The sequence below is a fragment of the Oncorhynchus clarkii genome, chromosome 3, assembly GCF_045791955.1.
Source record: "Oncorhynchus clarkii lewisi isolate Uvic-CL-2024 chromosome 3, UVic_Ocla_1.0, whole genome shotgun sequence".
Lineage (NCBI taxonomy): Eukaryota > Metazoa > Chordata > Actinopteri > Salmoniformes > Salmonidae > Oncorhynchus > Oncorhynchus clarkii.
In genome coordinates, this window is record NC_092149.1 from 55,476,086 (window position 1) to 55,495,747 (window position 19,662).

General features: G+C 42.8%; 2 protein-coding genes across 14 annotated transcripts in view; one reads left to right on the forward strand and one right to left on the reverse strand.

Moving 5' to 3' along the window:
* LOC139398654 (oxysterol binding protein-like 6) overlaps positions 1 to 13,836 on the forward strand; it is a 61,885-nt gene extending 48,049 nt beyond the window's left edge. For 10 of the 13 annotated variants that reach the window (XM_071144562.1, XM_071144565.1, XM_071144555.1 and 7 more), the window contains 14 exons: positions 806 to 986; positions 2,363 to 2,496; positions 3,525 to 3,632; positions 4,157 to 4,288; positions 5,333 to 5,420; positions 5,833 to 6,086; positions 6,894 to 7,031; positions 8,236 to 8,299; positions 8,397 to 8,475; positions 9,140 to 9,284; positions 9,514 to 9,658; positions 9,899 to 10,025; positions 10,391 to 10,513; positions 10,741 to 13,836. In XM_071144562.1, coding sequence (XP_071000663.1) covers positions 806 to 986; positions 2,363 to 2,496; positions 3,525 to 3,632; positions 4,157 to 4,288; positions 5,333 to 5,420; positions 5,833 to 6,086; positions 6,894 to 7,031; positions 8,236 to 8,299; positions 8,397 to 8,475; positions 9,140 to 9,284; positions 9,514 to 9,658; positions 9,899 to 10,025; positions 10,391 to 10,513; positions 10,741 to 10,849 — 1,827 coding nt within the window. In that variant the 3' untranslated portion in view covers positions 10,850 to 13,836. The remainder of the gene's footprint in view (positions 1 to 805; positions 987 to 2,362; positions 2,497 to 3,524; positions 3,633 to 4,156; positions 4,289 to 5,332; positions 5,421 to 5,832; positions 6,087 to 6,893; positions 7,032 to 8,235; positions 8,300 to 8,396; positions 8,476 to 9,139; positions 9,285 to 9,513; positions 9,659 to 9,898; positions 10,026 to 10,390; positions 10,514 to 10,740) is intronic. The other 3 variants (XM_071144563.1, XM_071144568.1, XM_071144567.1) reach the window with 1 other exon arrangement.
* A 388-nt stretch (positions 13,837 to 14,224) lies between these two features.
* LOC139398789 (protein kinase, interferon-inducible double stranded RNA dependent activator) lies at positions 14,225 to 19,301 on the reverse strand. Its single transcript, XM_071144574.1, has 8 exons — positions 19,092 to 19,301; positions 18,627 to 18,802; positions 18,388 to 18,469; positions 18,195 to 18,270; positions 16,692 to 16,809; positions 16,437 to 16,531; positions 16,176 to 16,338; positions 14,225 to 16,057 (listed from the first exon to the last, which is right to left on the reverse strand). Exons 1-8 carry the CDS (start codon positions 19,148 to 19,150, stop codon positions 15,900 to 15,902), a joined length of 927 nt encoding a protein of 308 aa, XP_071000675.1. The 5' UTR covers positions 19,151 to 19,301; the 3' UTR covers positions 14,225 to 15,899.
* Between the last annotated feature and the right edge of the window lie 361 nt (positions 19,302 to 19,662).

Genomic DNA, 19,662 nt, shown 5'->3' on the forward strand with positions numbered 1-19,662 from the left:
ATATTTGTTATTCTGTACAGGCTTCTTTTCACTCTGTCATTTAGGTTAATATTGTGGAGTAACTACAATGTTGTTGATCAGTTTTCTCATATCACAACCATTAACCTCTGTAACTGTTTTTAATATCACCATTGGCCTCATGGTGAAATCCATGAGCAGTTTCCTTCCTCTCTGGCAACTGAGTTAGGAAGGACGCCTGTATCTTTGTATTGACAGGGTGTATTGACACACCATCCAACTTCACCATAATAACTTCACTATGCTCAAAAGGGATATTAATCATCTGCTTTTTTATCTGCCAATCGGTGCCCGTCTTTGCCAGGCATTGAAAAACTTCCCTGGTCTTTGTGGTTGAATCTGTTGTTGAAATGCACTACTTGGTTGAGGGACCTTACAGATAATTGTATGTGTGGGGTACAGAGATGGGGTAGTTATTCTATAATCACGTTTACCACTATTATTGAACACGAAATGGGTCCATGTAACTTATTATGTGACTTGTTAAGCACATTGTTACTCCTGAACTTATTTAGGCTTGAATAACAAAGCGGTTGAATACTTATTGACTCGAGACATTTCATCTTTTAATCTTTTATTAATAAAAAAATCAAAAAATCTACAAACCACTTGGTCATTATGGGGTATTGTGTATAGATCAGTGACACAATCTCAGTGTAATCCGTTTTTTATTCCGACTGTAACACAACAAAATGTGGGGAAAGTAATGGGGTCTGAATACTTTCTGAGGGCACTGTAAGTCTTCCAGGTGGTACTTACAGCGCCCCACTTCCCTCCTCCCTCTCAGGTCCCATCTCTCCCTGTGAGTGCCAGCATGTCTCCAGTTCGCCTCCACTCCTCAAACCCCAACCTGAGTGCTGAGCTGGTGGACATCCAGACCCCTGCCTCTCGCCTGGCTCCTGACAACATAGAGTGTGGAGGCGACTACATCAAACTGCAGGAGGACTTCTGCCTCATCGCTCAGAAAGGTGACACACACACACATATATACACCGACAGACAGACAGACAGACGCAGACACACATACAGGCTGCTGCACTGAATAGAAAAGTCATGTTAGACCAGACTGTCTATAAGTATGGGTCGCGACCCACTTTGGACCTGTTAATGGTGGGTCGCGACGTGTCAGAGTAAATGTATCATTATTTCATGAGTGACTCATTGATTTGGCCAAGTGCAACTGCGCTCTCTGCCTAGCAGCTGTGTCTGCACAGTTTGGCCACTGCGCGAGTGGGAGGGAGATGTGCTTCGTGGTTCTTTTTTTCTGCAGTTTTCGTGACGATCCCTCGGCGACCCACACACTGCGGCGCTGTCGTTCAGCAGCAGACGATGCGCTGTGAGCCACTGGCTCCGCATTCCGACGCACCTCTATCATCCAATGGACTCTCACACTAGCCACAAGTTCTGACTGAACTCAGTCGTCACGAAACGCGAATACAGCAATGAGTTTCTCTCTCGTGGTTTGATACAAACTTTGAGAAATAACTAGGAGCGCCCACCATGTGTTTTGTGCGGGGAATTGCTTTGGTTATGAGTGTCTCAAAACGAACAAATTTAAAAACAACACGTCTTGACCAAACAGCATGACGGTAAACCCAGGGGCCCCTTGGAAAGACAGGGCAGTGGACGTCAGCTAGCAAGGCATTGTTGTCATTTTATTACGGGTGTTGATGATAAGCAGAAATAATATCTCACAGTAGCCGATGTGAGTTTCTTTCAAACAATCACCTTCTACACAGCTAATGGCTCGTTAGTTACCGTTAGCCAAAGCAAGCCAGCTAGCTACTGATAGTGCAACCCTAAAAATGATCGGGCCTACTGTACATATCACTGTAGAAATTGTTGAAAACAAGTCTAGATTGGAACTGTTGCAGTTAAAATGTAAGTCCTCATTTTTATTCTGAACTGGAATAAACTGATTGAAGCAAGATGCTTTTTTTGGCAAACACTCACAAGGGTCTGGGTTGCTCATCTACAGCAGGAAGCAGTGTGTTTTTAATGGGGAACAATAAACATTCATATTTATATGGGTATTTAATTGTTATTTGTTTTTGTCTATATTGCATTTGTTTTAGGCAATGGAATGTACCCATATTTACAAATAGTTGCATGTTTTCATAAGCTTGGGTCCCAGGAAAACACAGAAAACCTAATTTGGGTCATAGACTGAAACAGTTTAAGAAACTCTGTTTTAGACTATTGGAATACATTTGACACCAACCAACAGATTTATTTACACTTCACGTGGCTTTACACTAGACCATAGCACTAAAATAAAGAGAAAGCGACGCTGAAGAGTTGGAACTAGAGGGTGTGTTTTAAAGGGATTTCTGGTTCTTTGCAGTCCACTCTCTGCTAAAGTCTGCGTTCAACACAGTGGCCATAGAGAAGGAGAAGATCAAAACGGTTTTATCAGACCAGGATCAGTCATCAGGGCAGTCTGTCCAGCTCATCACCCTCAGGAAGTCTCTGTCACAGGTGAGACATGTAGGTGTTCTATAAGAAATGTACTACAGTACCCAGAATTCCCCTGCACTGGGAACTGTCATTATAAATGGTTAATATTGTTGTTTTTGTCAGAATTCACTGCGTCACTTCAAATATTCAGGGCAGCACATATTTTGTTCATGCAATGGATGGAGAGATGAGGTGTTGTGAAAGAAGGAGATGGCTTTCATCATTTGTTTTACTAGACACGCTGCTTTTGTTTTCTGTTTCTATGAGAATGGATCCATTTGTATATTGTCACATAGTGAGACTGAGCTAATAACTCATCGTGGAAAGCAGAGCAGCCGTTGCTGATTCATTGTAATCGCTTTCTGAGAAGTGAAACGTGGAGACATGGAAAAAGAGGACAGCTTAGTTAAACAACTGCTGTTATCTTTTCTTCCAAATAATTGGAAAGTAATATTAACTGTGCCTCTCAAGTCCATTAAGTTGACTCCTTTGGGTTGCCAATGATTTCATTGGAGCGCGCTCTGTGTTGACATGTCAAATTATTATTTTTTTGCGAAATGTGTCAACCGTTTTCTACTGTTTTAATTGGGAGTTTTCGTAATAGTGCAGGTCAAGGGTATCAGGCCATGGCGTGTGTGTAGAGTCATGGTATGGCTACAGAGAGGGTTGTCGGGATGTCAACTTAACATGCCCTTTGCAGCTAAGGGTAGTCAGGGTAGCTGATGTACTATACTCTCCTTAGGGACCTGTTAGGTAGGTTTGATTGGAGATATTACAGTTTAGACCAATACAGACCATAACTGCAGCAGTAAAATCTGTCGAACTATAGGTGACATTATAACTGTATAACATGACATTATAATCATTGTCACAAAATATGTCCATAGTGTGCCAGTACATACAGTATAAGCCTCCGATTTGTCTGTGTTAATGAATGTAGAGCTGCACGACATAGATCCAGTTTTAACGCTTATCTTTTTAGTTCTCTATTCCACTCTGTATTTTCTCATCTAGCTGACAGATTAGTGATGGATCATTATTTCTTTCAGGCCCTGTCCCAAAACGCCGAGCTTAAAACCCGACTGGGCCGCATCCACTCTGAGTCGGTCCTGTCTGAACAAACAGTCAGTGTGAACATCATTCCCAGTTCTGACGAGGTAGCTACATCTTCAACCAGATAAACTTGTCTGAAGTTTTTCTATTCCCCAAAACCAATGTCCCCGACTTGCAGAAAACCTGCCATGGCAGTGCTGAATGTGCTTACAGCAGCCATCCGATAGCTGCCAGGTGAGGTCAGGGAGAATAGCGTGATCTTGTATGCTGTTTTTCCACCTCTGTGGTGATACACAGGCATTATAGAGCTGGCCATGTAGCCTTAGTTAACTGGAAAACATTGTGGAATCTCTGCTTACTGCATTTGCCAATTACACTATTGATTCCTGTCCTTAAAGAAGGATGGTGCTTCCAGTATATCTTGGCAGGTGAGCTTACTGATCATTAAGTTATGCTGACCCTGACGTCAAGGTCAATGGGAAAATGACTAATCAGAAATCATTGTGACCTCAGTCCTTTCAGAAATATAGGATGAATAAAGACCCCCATTACACATTGCAGTTCTGTCATTTCCCTCTCCCAATTAACTTCAAATAAGTTAGTTGTGTTTCACTGTGTTTTCTTACAGGCTGGTGAGCAGATGGGAATCCCTCTGACACAACAGACGTCCAATGAGAGCAGGCTGTCCATGTCCGAGTCTGTGTCAGAGTTCTTCGACGCCCAGGAAGTGCTTCTGTCTGCCAGCTCGTCGGAGAACGAGGTGATAGTGGGGCGTTGAGAGGGGGGATGGCAGCAGGACCACGGGGAGCAGATTGAAGAGGAAGGGGGAGGGTGAAAACATGTCAAAGAGCTGGGAGCTCAGATAAAGCATGGCCGATGGCCGAGTGGAGCTGGAGTTTGTCAGCGATTCACGAGAAAAGAGTGTGAGGGACAGAGATAACACAACGGAAAGTCAAACAAAGCCACACTGGAGGGGGGCTCTCCAGTCTCCATTCTATTATCCTGCTGCTTAAATCCTTCAACTGGGTCCAGTCATGTCCTAAAGCACGGCAGCGTTTCTCATGCCACCGTCCCCCTTGATTTCCCACCTCCAGGTTTTCAATGATAAGCCCTTCTTTATGGATTTGACATGGTTCATCCTCTAGACTGATGGTTTGTGTCCGTTCCTAAGCCACAAAGATGGCCTTTCTCACTCACTGCCATGAATACCAAGCCCCAGTCAATATGGCCTCATAAAAGCCAGCAGGACTGGCTTGCTGCTCCCCAGGTATGCAAACCCAGTGCTGCTAGCTAGAGTCCCACTGAAGGATTACTCACCAAGGATATCCCATCACTAGTCTAAGGCCAAATCCTCTGCCTCAGGTGCCAGGCCCTATTCAAACCAGCAGAATGCTGTTGGCCAAAAAAGCTCTTCCAGCAGCTGACTGTACTGCAATAGAGGCCATTACTGCCAGCCACAATCTGCTGTTCTCTGGCACCGTCAATGAGTTCATTGTATGTTACTATATATAAAGTGCATGGAAATGCTGCAGTGTCTCATCTTTTGATTACTGCAGAGCGAGAGAGAGAAAGCCAGCGCTGACTGCAGTTTGCTAGCCACTGGCAAACTGTAGTGTGTGTGTGTGTGTGTGTGTGTGTGTGTGTGTGTGTGTGTGTGTGTGTGTGTGTGTGTGTGTGTGTGTGTGTGTGTGTGTGTGTGTGTGTGTGTGTGTGTGTGTGTGTGTGTGTGTGTGTTATTGACTAGGCTCTCTGGGTGTGTGTACTGTACTGACTCAGTGGCTCTTTTGTCCCCCGCTCCCTCCAGGCCTCAGACGATGAGTCATACGTCAGCGATGTGAGCGATAACATTTCAGAGGACAATGCCAGCGTGACCGATAACGTCTCCAGACAAAGTAGGTCCCCCCTCTGCTGCGGCCTCTCCTTCCATTAGAGCAGGGGGGCTAATGTAATAGAGGTGGCAGTGAACCCCCTGCCCCCACCACCACCTCCCCCCTCTCCCACTGCGATGGCCAGGTCATTTATCAGTGAGGCAGGGATTGACCTTGCAGGGCTCACAGTGTGCCAAGAGCGGCACTCAGGGTTTATGAAAGCTGTCAGGGGAAAGTGAAGCAGGGCCTCCCTCTCCTCTGCACAGGCACTCTATCTTCTATTCTAGTCATTCATCCTTTGACTATGTTTCAGTCATGAACTACCTGTGGCTATTATGAAATGCAAGGACTAGGATTTGACGACGCCTGGTTCAGACAGTCGTGAGTCCTCGAGGATGCTTCGTGACAGTATTGTACTTTCCTAATTTTTTTTCAGTGCTGAACGGAGACCTGGCTGGAAGTGCCTTCCGTAACGGGCGGCGCCCGTCCCTTCCCGCCCCCTCGCCGGACTGCAGCAACATCAACCTGTGGAACATCCTGAGGAACAACATAGGGAAGGACCTGTCCAAGGTGTCCATGCCCGTGGAACTCAACGAGCCCCTCAACACCCTGCAGCACATGTGTGAGGAGCTGGAGTACACTGAGCTATTGGACAGAGCTGCCGATACGGAGGACCCCTACGAACGCATGGTACGGCCCCAAACACCCACCCCTCTGAGTACCAACGCGTGGTACAACTGAAATGCTCACCCCTCTGAGAACCAGTGCATGGTACGGCCCAAATGCTCACCTCTCTGAGTCCTAGAACTGTATGGATGCACTTAGAAAAAACACAAGTATAACTCTGCATTCTCTACCACCACAAGGTATGACCTAATCTTACATTACTGGAACTCTTAGTGATGATGTGACCCACTAAACCAGCTAACAGACCCCAGAAGACATACCGGAGAGGCTCATTAGATGACGGAAAACCTCTTCGGGTTAAGATGGGAGTTCATCAGCACAAGCAACTATATACATTCCCGGTCTCTACCATCACTAGCCCATACTGGGTGAGTCCAGTCCATGGCATGTGCGCTGGCGTGGCGTTGGCAGTGCCATGCCCAAAGTAAACAGTCTGAACAACAGCCCTGGCCTCTTCCAGAGACATCACGCTCCGCTGCAGCTGTCGACCTTGTTCAATCTCACATCTGTCATTCTCCTGTCTTTGTTACCATAACAGGACGGTGTGTGAATACTAACGTTGCACTTGCAAGACAAGTATGACAATAATGATATTTTACTGGGAGGTTGTAAACCAGTATGTACCAGGGGTTTAAATGGCATTTAGATCATTTATTCATGTATTATTTTAGGCACAAATGATTCGTTCGTCACTTTTATCAAACAAAGAGAAGTTCTGTTTCAGTGTAACGCCACTGGCAGTATTGATGGAAAGCGTTGTGTATGTTTTGCGTTGTTAGCGTTCATTGTGTTGCCGTTTCTCTGCTACAGGCCATTATGGCGGCGTTCGTCATCTCAGGATACTCCTCCACGTACTACAGAGCGGGAAGCAAGCCATTCAACCCTTTACTGGGAGAGACGTATGAATGTATCCGTGAGGACAAGGGCATGTGTTTTATCGCTGAGCAGGTAGGTACTCGGAACACATTCATTATAGAGTTGCGCGAGGCCGTATGTATCAAGCGTCTCAGTAGTAGATATGGGATCAGTTTAGCCTTTTACATGTGTCGGTAATCTAGCTTTTTTATTATTTTTATTTTTTATCTGTCGCGTACTGTACACCCTACTGTACGGCCTACTTATTGAGAAAAAAATATTATTAAATATACATATATATATAATATTGAGTTGTACCCCCTTTTGCCATCAGATCATTCTCAATTCATTGGGGCATGGACTCTACAAGTTGCGTTCCACAGGGATGCTGGCCCATGTTGACTCCAATGCTTCCCAAAGTTGTATCAAGTTAGCTGCATGCCCTTTAGGTGGTGGACCATTCTTGATACACAAAGGAAAGTGTTGAGTGTGAAAAACCCAGCAGCGTTGCAGTTCTTGACACAAACCATTACGCCTTGTACCTACTACCAGACCCAGTTCAAAGGCACTTAAATATTATGTCTTGCCCACTCACCCTCTGAATGGCACACATACACAATCCATGTATCAATTGTCTCAAGGCTTAAAAATCCTTATTTAACCTGTCTCCTCCCCTTCATCTACACTGGTTGAAGTGGATTTAACAAGTGACATCAACAAGGGATCCTAGCTTTCACCTGGATTCACCTGGTCAGTCTATGTCATGGAAAGAGCAGGTGTTCTTAATGTTTTGTACACTTGGTTTAAATATTTGTTCCCCCCCCCCCCCACACACACACACTCACTAGAAAGACAAGACGGGTTGCCTCCCACAATGTTCCCTAGGTCTGGGTTTTCCAAGACCAGGTCAAATGTGCCAGTTCTCTCATGTACTGGAGTCTGTAAGAACAATTTAATAGTAACATCAGCTGCAGTATTGTACTGCACTGTGCTGCAGACTGACAGACCTGTCAGGTTTGGTGGCTTTCAGCGTGCTTAAACAAAGACTGTGTCCCCCAGTCGGCTAACAGTGCCTTTGAAGGTATGATGGTAACTCTATTTTGTTCCCCGTGGTCTGACTGAACCTAGTCTGCACTTAGCCTAAGTGCTGGTGTCAGCTGTTACCAGGTACCCGGTCTGCATAATAGTCACAATATAAGGACTCTTGTATCTTGACCTAAAATAAATTCCTCTACGAGGCAACAATCTGGCAATATTGCCACTGATAAGACGTGTGACGTTTGATTATCTCTTGAAGGTGAGCCACCATCCACCAATCTCAGCTTGTCACGCTGATTCCAACAAGTTCACCTTTTGGCAAGGTAGGTTATCTGTTGAATTACAGTGTCACACACGTTGTGCACTTCCTCAATGGGGTCATTGTTTCCTTTTTTCTAATTCTGCCAATTTTCTTCTCAGATGTCAGATGGAAAAACAAATTCTGGGGGAAATCCATGGAAATCCTCCCCATTGGCACAGTCAATGTTATGCTACCAAGGTAATCCATCTTTGGCCCTATTCTTCAGCTAAACACACACACACACACACACACAGTCACTCTCTGTGTAACATCCTTTAGATGTTCCTTTGGGATGGACCTTCTGGCAGGCCAAACTAAATGTCTCCACGGGCCCAGTTTGGTCCCCACTGTCATTCGCTATAGGAGCCACCTAAATAACTCCATAACAGTGGCCTTACCTACTTAGAGCCATCAGGCCTCTGCCAGCCTCCCCTTGCCACAGCCATCACTTCACCCTGTGGAGTGGGCTCAATGCTGGGTCCTGGGAAGCTTTAAGGACCTACTGTACTCCCTACTGAAGTTCCCCTGACTGGGTTAGGGAGGAGTGAGATGGGCTGTGCTCTATTTTCCATCCTGTGAGAAATGAATCAGAAAGAAAGAGGAGCAGGAAGGGGGGTGGGGGGGTGCTGCTGAATAAGCACATAGATTATAGGAGATTGCAAGCGTCTCTGCCTCGACCGAAAATGAGATTGCACAGGTACCCACAAGCCCCCACTGTTTTGTTTATGAGACTTGTGATTATGTTGCCCAGTAAGCATCTCAAAGACACAGACCGACTTAATAACTATCCTTGTCTGTGATTACTGTAGATATCCTGAGAGTGTTTCAAGCTTTTCACGCTAATCGCTATTGTGCCGTTCAGCTTTGGGGACCACTATGAGTGGAACAAGGTCACCACCTGCGTGCACAACATCCTAAGCGGCAGAAGGTGGATCGAACACTACGGGGAAATCACCATTAGGAACACCAAAAGCAGTGCCTGTATCTGCAAGCTCACTTTCGTCAAGGTAAGACATCGGTGAACTCAGCTGTGGATATGACCAGTACAAACACTATGAAGTCCAAAGGCAATTATGTGCTGAGAAACGACCATCCCTGTGAAAGCGTTTATCCCATTACCATAGCTGTCTCTTTTATTTGGAATTGTAATTATTGTCTACTTGTTACCTTTCAGGTGGGGGATGAATGCTATTTATCTTGCGGTCACAATGTTACTGTTACCATTTTATTTTGCAGGGAAATTACTGGAGTTCTAATGTCAATGAGGTTCAAGGGATCGTGATGGACCAAGAGGGGAAGGTAGTGCATCGGCTGTTCGGAAAATGGCATGAGGGCCTTTACTGTGGAGTCCCGCCCTCTGCCAAATGCATCTGGAGGACAGGTAACCACGTTAATCATACTGTTGCTAAACAGAATTCTTTGAACTGTTTTTTTAAAATTTAAATTGGATATCTCCTTTCATTAAGCAGATAACAGCATTAAATTAGAACATATGCTACTAGTACATGAGACCATAATATGGGAACAAAGAAAGTGTTGACAATGGTGTCAATAGTCCAGACAATTCGACAACAAAAAAAGGACTTGAAACGGATTCTTGATTCTTGTGTTCTTCCCTCAGGCTCCATGCCCACCGATTACGAGCTGTATTATGGCTTCACCAGGTTTGCCATTGAGCTCAATGAGCTTTGCCCTGAGATGCAAGATCTGCTACCACCCACAGATGCCCGCTTCAGACCCGATCAGAGGTAGAGTCAAGACAGCCGTCACACTTCCAGCTACTGTGAAGGTTGTTGTAAATGCCCAGACGGTATGAGAAATGCACTGTGTGCTACTGCTGCCACCTGCTGAGAGAACGTGGTACAGTAGCATTATCGTGCAGATCTGACTGTACTGGACGAGTGAACCATTGCAGCTTTACTCTGATCTACATTTTCAGAATTGATTTGTGAAGCTATAAAAAGGGCTTAAAAACGAGTTTTGAAATCAGAAGTAAGACACCGGTCAAATAGTATTTGTACGGGTAAATATGTTGATAAGCTTTGTGTATTTCTCTGCTGATTGACACTTGACAGGGTATTTGAGTGATAGTGATGTTGTTTCTCTACATTAGGCACCTGGAGGAGGGCAATGTGGAAATGGCTGCCTCAGAGAAGCAGCGTATCGAAGACCTGCAACGCACCAGAAGGAAGTGGCAAGAGGAGAATGACATAAAGCACGAGCCACGCTTCTTCAAGTAAGTACAGAGGCTAGGGGGTAATTTAACAATGACGTAAAGTATAAGCCAGGCTAGCTTAATGGGGGAAGAACGAGGGGTAGATTGGGGAATGGATCCCCAAGATTGACAGCAATACATTCTGGCTGTTCCTCCTACACTTGTGTGGCCGAGTTGTCATTATCCATTCCACTAATGACATTTAACTCCCTGACGATTTCATTGATTGCCCGTCTCTTTACTCCCAGGAAAGTGGTTGATGCCAATCATAGGGAGCGCTGGGTCACCAACAACACCTACTGGGAGCTTCGCAAATCCCCCGGCTTCATCAACATGGAAAACCCTAATCTATGGTAGCATATGGATCGCTATACAGACCATATCATCACCGCTGACAGAGGCTTTTTCCTATGCACAATACGGTTTTCAAATGAACCTCTCATTGACAAGATGACAGTGTGGAAGGATACAAAAGACTTCAGAGCTGAGAGATGAGTTGGACCATCCGTCACCCTGTTTGGCACTGCAGCCAACCAGTCACCCATCCAAGTATCCTCTTGGATCCCCCCCATTGAGCTTGCTGCAGAGGCTGGGTTGTCAGGGCAACAATCTTACCACGTAGATCTATCCTAAGCTGTTTTGACTTCAGAGGATGTCCTTGCCTTAAAAAGTCACCTATCCACACCACACATTTTAAAGCTTTTAGTGAAACCCACTTGAGTTCTGAAAGCAGTTTGATTTAGACTAGTGTTTGGATTAGGCTTTTGATTACCTATTACTGTATGTATCATGCATGTTTAGAGTGCAGCTTTCATTGGCATATGCTATATAGACTATAACAAAAATAAAATTGAAAAAAGTCTGATATTTTTGCAAAAATATCGTCAACTCATAGAATTTAGTGAAAATGTAACTATTATACAATATTGGCAAGATTGCTCTTATTTTTGGATCGGCCTTTTTGTATTAGTTGAATCTGTATCATAGCTGTATTCTCTCTTGGGACACATTTTTGTTTTTGCAGTTAATTTGTTTTAGTCACTGGTATTGATGGACGTTGCTGTATCCTGAGAGGTTTCCTCAGCAACTCCAAAAGACAAACCCCTTGAGCGGAGACGTTTAGTTCCAGTTTGCCTGGAAGAGGAGCATCATTACAAGCCCAACTGCTGATGCGTAAGCACTGACCTGAGAAACAACTTCCTTTTTGACCCTTCATGTCACTCACCACAACTGTTATTGCAAACCACATGTATAGACTTTACTTCTTCCCCTTATACAGCTCACATTCAAACTAGTTTTAATAGTTTAAGTTAAAAAAATAAAAGTTTTAAAAAGTCATTATAAATATAATTGTAATGTTCTTTAATTTCCTGTACTACAATTTCTGTGTTTTTTGCTGTTTGCAGTTTAGCCTGTAGTATAACTGAAAGGACATGTGTAATACTAACACTCAGGACGTCTCATGATGATCTGAAGAGATTCCTACCCAGAACGGTTGGCCTTGTGCCATACCCTTCTGAGGAATCAATTTAAAACCTGGTCACTTATCTGGATACATGGTTACACGAATCATCTTTGATTCTGTCCATATATAGTGAGGGAGCCAGTGGGCTCGTCAAATGTATTTCCGTTTCACTTGAGTCCGGTCTCACGTTACTTTCCCGACCAAGCCACTAACTGAAATGTCATAGTGAAAGTGGAGTCCTCCTGTGGCAGTATAGAGGTCAATGTGTCCTCTACTGGGAACCACATGACTCATGACCATTCGACCGTCACAACTACACCAGACTGACTACCCCCACTTATACAATTAGTGTTTTATGAAACACTAGAGCCACCTACTGTCAGTTCTTTGAAAACACTTTACATGAATTCATATGTGTGTGGAAATCTGTTATGTAGAGGCCAAGGGCTTGAGTAAGTCAAACAACTTTTATTACGTTGTTTTAGAATGTTCAGAACTTTCTGCTTTTGCAAATGGCAGAATGTGGATGTTAAAGCCAAAGACCAACATTTTAATAAATAAAAATAAACTTGTTCAAGTTCTGTGGTTTTAATTAGGTAGTTACGACACAGCTAATGCTATTATATTTGAATATCCTTTAAACATGTGTCCAGTTCCTAGAGAGTTTATCCTTTACACCAACCAATACAATTGAAACAGTTTAGATCTTTTACTGCCAAACATTTCAGCTTTAATGTATATTTGATGTTCCCCTCCCTCTGTCACTGTGTGTTAAAGTCAATACACTATGGTGACATTTTTTACATTACCACAGAATCTGTAGTGAACAACATTTTTACATTGAGATTATAGTTATTTGTTCTTTGAATTGTTTTGTCCAGAATGAAGCCTGAAATCGAAACAGGAAAAGTGGTTTTATGTTAGAAATATGTCGAATTTAAATGTTCAATTGTAAAGAAAACTATTATTTTGTGTGCACTATCCTGTGCAGTACTGCAGATTAGATCCCAAAAATTATAGATATGTATTCAGAAATCAATTGTCAGTGTCAATTCCACTTTCTGTGCCTTAATACATTTTTATTAACGCGTCTCACACAATACTGATAAGAAACCCCATACAAGCCAGATAAGAAAACCATTTAAAATCCAATAAACTACTTTCCCCACAGAGTATTATGTACTAAATAACGACGGTCAGGGAATGAAAATGTTCTGAATGTGTTACATTACACCAAGGAGGGAATGTTGTGGTCTGAGATCTTGTTAAGAGGGAGGGAGAATGGGAGACTGTGGTCACACTCAATTGACATTACCCATAAATAATCTAGAAATTCCTTATTTTCTGTGCAGTCACCCCCACTCATTTGTGATCACTGTTATTGGCAGTGCACTACATGTAAACAGTGGAATATTCCTATCTCTTTTGGATTAGATTTATGCAAAGGCTACACCATCCACTCTAACACCAGTACTTTGTTCATAAGGACATTTGAGGATAATGTACTTTGTAAAGTTTTAGTTCTAGATTAATACATTGTTTCCAGAGAGACCAGGAAAAAAATAAGAGACTTGTTTCATCAGAGTAGAACAGCTAGACCTGAGCAATTCATCAGTTACAATGTTTATATCTGCATGTTTAAATGACATAGCCTGCCAATGAATGTTGCAAATGCCTTACGAAATATTTTATTTTCTCAATTGGGCTTTTTCTTTTGAATTTTGGACTGACTTGTACCACTACGCACTGTGTCAGCTGAATTCTATCTATTTTCTAATGGGTACCTTCTAAAGTGCAATTGTCAAAGTACATATCTTTCCATGACCACTGTACACTGCTGCTACATAGTGCTTGTTCTAATAAAAATACATAAAACTCAGTGGCGTCTGTGACACAAACTGTTTATCACTGTTTACCAAATCCAGCCATGCATTAGTTATAGTAGTGTCATGGTAAGTACCTTAGTGTATTAACACCATCGTACTCCTGCACAGTAGATGGCAGTAAAGGACAGTGTGGGCCTTTGCCAGTGAATCAAAGACAAGTGAAGGAATTCTTGCACCGGGTTGAGATAATATTTTGGGACTCCCTTGGCTATTTAGTTGTTTTTCCTGTCAGCTCTGCCGCTACCATGTTGACCCAGACCAAGAGACTAGAGGACTGAATTATTACCATCTCCCCTGCAATCATGTTTATATAGGTCATTCTACAGCACTGGTTTAAAATGGGGTGGGGGTGTCAAAGGTCAAATAAATGTAGGATGAGGCCAATGTCAGGTAGCTTTATTTAACATGTCTGTCACACTTCACATGTAATAAATATGTATTCATATGGTCAGGTACACAGCACGCGCTTGGGATGAGTCCGCCAAAACATCGAGACGATTTACAATACACCTTGATAAAAGGAAACGAAAATGTGATTAAACCGCCCAGTCTCGGCTCTGTGACAGTAACTCAGGACAGGGTGGAATTCGGATGTAAAAATCCTCCGTAATCGGCATAAAACATTTCGCAAGACTCGGTGTGAAGGCCGACACAAACTCAAAATCTTCAAAAACACACACAGCAGCATGACTTTCATATACAGCTGACATAACTAGGCTAGCTACAACATTACAGGCAGACTGAGCAAGATGACGTCACCATACACAACAGGGCAACTACCTGCTTAGTCATCAACATCAAAGCTACCAAGATTGCAATTATTGGCTCTTGCTCATTTGTAGCATGAAGAGACAATAATGGCAGTCTTGGTCTTGAAGTCTAAGTCAGGAGTTGTCCAGATGTTTCCGAGAATGCCATCTTGCTACCATTAACTTAAAAAAGATACATTTTACAAAAAGAAATGTGTTCATAATAAAGACATGTGGTTTTATATCCAGCACAATTTCACCTAAACAAGCTAAATGTAACTTTCTAGTTGAGCAGATGTTTATAATGATAATTGTTGGGAGGTAAAGTCACTGTAAACAAAAACCTGCTTAATATTAGTGTTCTTTGTAAATACATGTGGTGGTAGTCAAAAAACACCAGTCCTTCTCCCTATGACTGAATAAAACCAAATACAAAAAACAAAAACAGTAATATGGTCTTAAACCAACCAAAGCTCAAAACCTTTACTCTAAAATCAAACAAAGTGATAATAGACTCTTTTTAATGAGCCGATTGGAAAATAGGGGTTAATATTGCTATGGAAAATTATTTCCATCATGTAATTGAATCTTGGCAGAGAGAAATAACCAATTAAATAAAGCAGAGATCGTTTAGAAGATCAAACCAAATACAAAATGTGAAATGAATGTATTGTGAATGTATTGTGTTTGTTCCTACATAGTTTATCCAATAGGCCCTCAATCGGCTTCATTATTTTGGGAACCTATAACATTACGTTAAATGCATTATTTTCTCATAACCTTAAAGGTAAACGAGTCCAAACCAGTTTCCATCACTAATTTTGTTCAGTGCAATACAGTTTTAAATTGTGTATCATTCAATAAATGATTGGGATAAATTGGAGACTATTTTCGATATGTCGACATTTTGGCAGCAAAGCCGTTCCAAGACTAGTGTCCATTCTATTCCCTTGTCCTTGTTTTTCTACTGTACATAATAACCCCCATGGGATTAGATTCGTTTTTTTGCGCTGATCTTCTCAAAGTAACTTCAATATCTGACAGAAACCATAGGTGATGAACAGTGTTGACTGTCACTGTTATAAAAACAACAACTGGATTGTTTTGTCTGAATCGCATGATTCCTATTGATACTGCCTTCAATATCCACCAATTTCATACGGAGTAAACACGGGTAAAGAGTGAAAACATAATGGTAGATGGAAGATAGCTACACGTTTCAGTTGTGATGAAATGGGGTTTTTTCCCTCCTCAATTTCTTAAATATGTTCTGCAGGTGAAACAGTTGTGACGTTTACTAGGGTCGTTCATTTGATAGAAGCCATGATCTTGATGTACTGAAGTGCGCTGTGTGCGGCGTCATTGTGTGCGTTGCCGCAGGAGATGCCCGTGCCGTGGCATACGGTGACAGGTGAGGTGGACAGCTCTGCCAGGCACTGGTACTGCCCGTTCACAGTCAGCTCATCTATCAAACACATCACAAACACACTCTACAATACACTTGGAATATGCCCCCGTTGAGCTATTCTTGAAAACACAAAGTTAACATCTGTGATCAGCAAAAGGAAGAAATAGCTCCTTACCAATGTCAAAGTATGTGACTTCGAAGCCCTGCTCATTGGACAGCTCCAGCATCATCTGGATATAGTCGGTGTTGGGAATGCTGAGTGGGTTCCTTCTCAGGAGAGACATCTTCTCTGCAGAGGAGTTACGCAAGTTCTCCAGACGGACACTGGGCTTCGGGGTCTGGAAAGAGTTGGTCAAAGGTCACTCATTACATTCATTCTAAACGCCCTAAATATGTTTTACCAAGGAGGCCAAATGAGAGGAAACATTCAACATACCCATGTGATTTCAGGACAGCCAGACAGATTCTGAAGTTTAGCCACCATCTTCTCCGCAGCTGCCTTTTTGGCCACCTTCTTGGAATTTCCCATTGCTATCGGATACACGTGGATGACATACTTAGAATTGACAACTGAACACTTTGCATTTGAAAGAACATAAGCATTGTGTTTTTGCATTGGTAAAGTATTTAAACACTTTCTACTTTTAAAATGATAAAGCATTCAGAAAGAACAACCGTGGAGCCACCATACCCGTCTCTGTCAGTGACTCCATTCTGCAGGTAACAGTGAACTCTCTCTTGTGAGGTGGGCCCGCCTCCATGAGAACAGTGTATTCAGGGAGGCGCCATCCCCGCTGCAGTGCCAGCTCCTTTTGGGAGGAATCCATAGGAAACATACACTACATGACCAAAAGTATGTGGACAACTGCTCGTCGAACATTTCATTCCAAAATCGTGGGCATTAATATGGAGTTGGTCCTCCCTTTGCTGCTATAACAGCCTCCACTCTTCTGGGAAGGCTTTCCACTAGATGTTGGAACATTGCTGCAGAGACTTGCTTCCATTCAGACACAAGAGCATTAGTGGTCGAGCACTGATGTTGAGCGATTAGGCCTGGCTCACAGTCGGGGTTCCAATTTATCCCAAAGGTGTTCGATGGGGTTGAGGTCAGGGCTCTGTGCAGGCCAGTCAAGTTTTTCCACACCGATCTCGACAAACCATTTGTGTATGGACCTCACTTTGTGCACGGGGGCATTGTCACGATGAAACAGGAAAGGGCCTTCCTGAAACAGTTACCAAAATGTTGGAAGCACATAATCATCTAGAATGTAATTGTATGCTGTAGTGTTAAGACCCGTAACAGACCCAGACCATTATTCCTCCTCCACCAAACTTTACAGTTGGCACTGTAAATTGGGGCAGGTAGCATTCTCCTGGCATCCGCCAAACCCAGATTTGTCAGTCGGACTGCCAGATGGTGAAGTGTGATTCATCACTCCAGAGAACGTGTTTCCACTGCTCCAGAGTCCAATGGCAGTGAACAATACACCACTCCAGCCGACGCTTGGCACTACGCATGGTGAACTTAGGCTTGTGAGCAGCTGTTCGGCCATGGAAATTCATTTCATGAAGCTCCCAGTGAACAGTTTTTCTGCTGATGTTGCTTCCAGGGGCAGTTTGCAACCGAGGACAGACAATTTTAACACGCTACCCACTTTAGCACTTGGCGGTCCCATTCTGTGAGCTTGTGCAGCCTACCACTTCGCAGCTGAACTGCTGTTTCTCCTAGATGTGTCCACTTCACAATAACAGCACTTACATTTGACCTTTGCAGCTCTCGCTTGGCAGAAATTTGACGAACTGACTTGTTGAAAAGGTGGCATCCTATGAAGGTGCCACGTTAAAAGTCCCTGAGCTTTTCAGTAAGGCCATTCTACTGCAAATGTATCTCTATGGAGATTGCATGGCTGTGTGCTTGATTTTATACACCGGTCAGCAACGGATGTGGCTGAAACAGCCAAATCCACAAATTTGAAGGGATGTCCACATACTTTTGTATATATAGTGTACATATTAGGAAAGACATGAAAACAACCCATCTATTCATAATCATATGGACTTTTCTTATGTCACCTTGAAGATGCTCAATGCCAACAGAAATGTGTTACTATGATTACAGCCCTGAAACAGTACACTGCCCTATTGTTTTACAAAAACACAATTTAAGGTAATTGAAGGAAAATAACAAAGACACCTGCAGAATCCCCACTGAGTTGGGTTGATCGTTGGGCTCTGCTGGGATGCCGTTACTCTCCGTCTTTATGTGAAGGCTGCAGGAGGGGATATCAGACGTAAGAAGTTAATAATGAGGTTACCTGACTAGAATGGTTGCAAACGCAACTTGTTGTCATAAATGCTCATTTTAGAAATTGTGCATGTTCACTCACGGTGTCCCAGCATCTATTTCCAGAAGGTTCAGGGCAGACTCAGCGGCCTGGTGTTTGGCAGCTTTTTTACTGGATCCTTGACCTGGGACATAACAGAATGATACTCACGGTATCATAGATAGTACTGAGGATGAGGCGAACATGGGGATATAACTTTGAAGACCATGTTGTTAATATCAATCCCCCATAATCCTCTAGCTAAATAGAGCCTAATTTACATACTTCACAAGATGGCTCACCTGTGCAGGACACATCGCCTATTGTCACGTTAAAGATGAAACTGGGTTGGTGTGCCTCCCCTTCAGCCTTTTCCATCACGTACACGGGAAGGTTACCAATTTTGGTTCCGTATTCATGCAGAATTTGTATTGGCGTTTTACCAGGGCACGGTGCCTGAGTTTGTTGAATACTCATGCTGCGTAGAAAGCATGATTAACAGTCATTAGTGTCACTGCATTTGATTCAATAGAAATATAAGTTTTTTTGTTGGTATTATTGACTGACAAATGATGGTACTGAATGAAGCCCTCATATTTTTTGCAAACATTTTGCTAGCCTGCTAAAGGGGTTAGTTATAAATATATTTGATAGTGAGAATATTGCTAACTAGTTAATTGGCTGGCTAGTTAACGAGCATCAAATGCTTATGGAAACAAATCGAATGTAACGTCGGCTAGCTAGAGCTAGCTAGTAGCATGACAGACCTCGTGTTGTTATTGTGCGTGGTCCTTATTAGTGTAGGTTGGAATCCGTCTTGAGACATGGCTAACGTTAGTAAACAATTTCGTGCGTAACGTTAATATATTGTTGTACAAATGTAATTTATCTCCTGCAGAAACCGGCGAAATTAGCTGGATGGGGGGGGTTGCCGATTTGAATCAGCGTCTCGTCAGCAACATTAAACAAGTACCTTCGGGTTACGGAATTTCGGGAAATGTTCCAAATAAAAGTCCCTCACGTAATAGTATAAACGTGTCAATAACCTGTATTTATTCATGATATCTGATAAATAATTATCTACACATGAACAATTATTCATATTTGTTCATATTTAAGTGATATTTGCATTAAATATTTGTTTTAAAATATGTTCCAAGGTAAAAAAATAAATAAATGTGCCCAATGCAAATCATTGTATATGAAATACATATTGGTTTTCGCTTCGAACACATCGACAGTGTAATTGTATTTTGGTACACCAGAATTACATGCATTTCTGAAGAAACACTGTGTTTGCCTTGCAGCATTGCGTTGTAGTGCGTTTGGTGTGGTGCA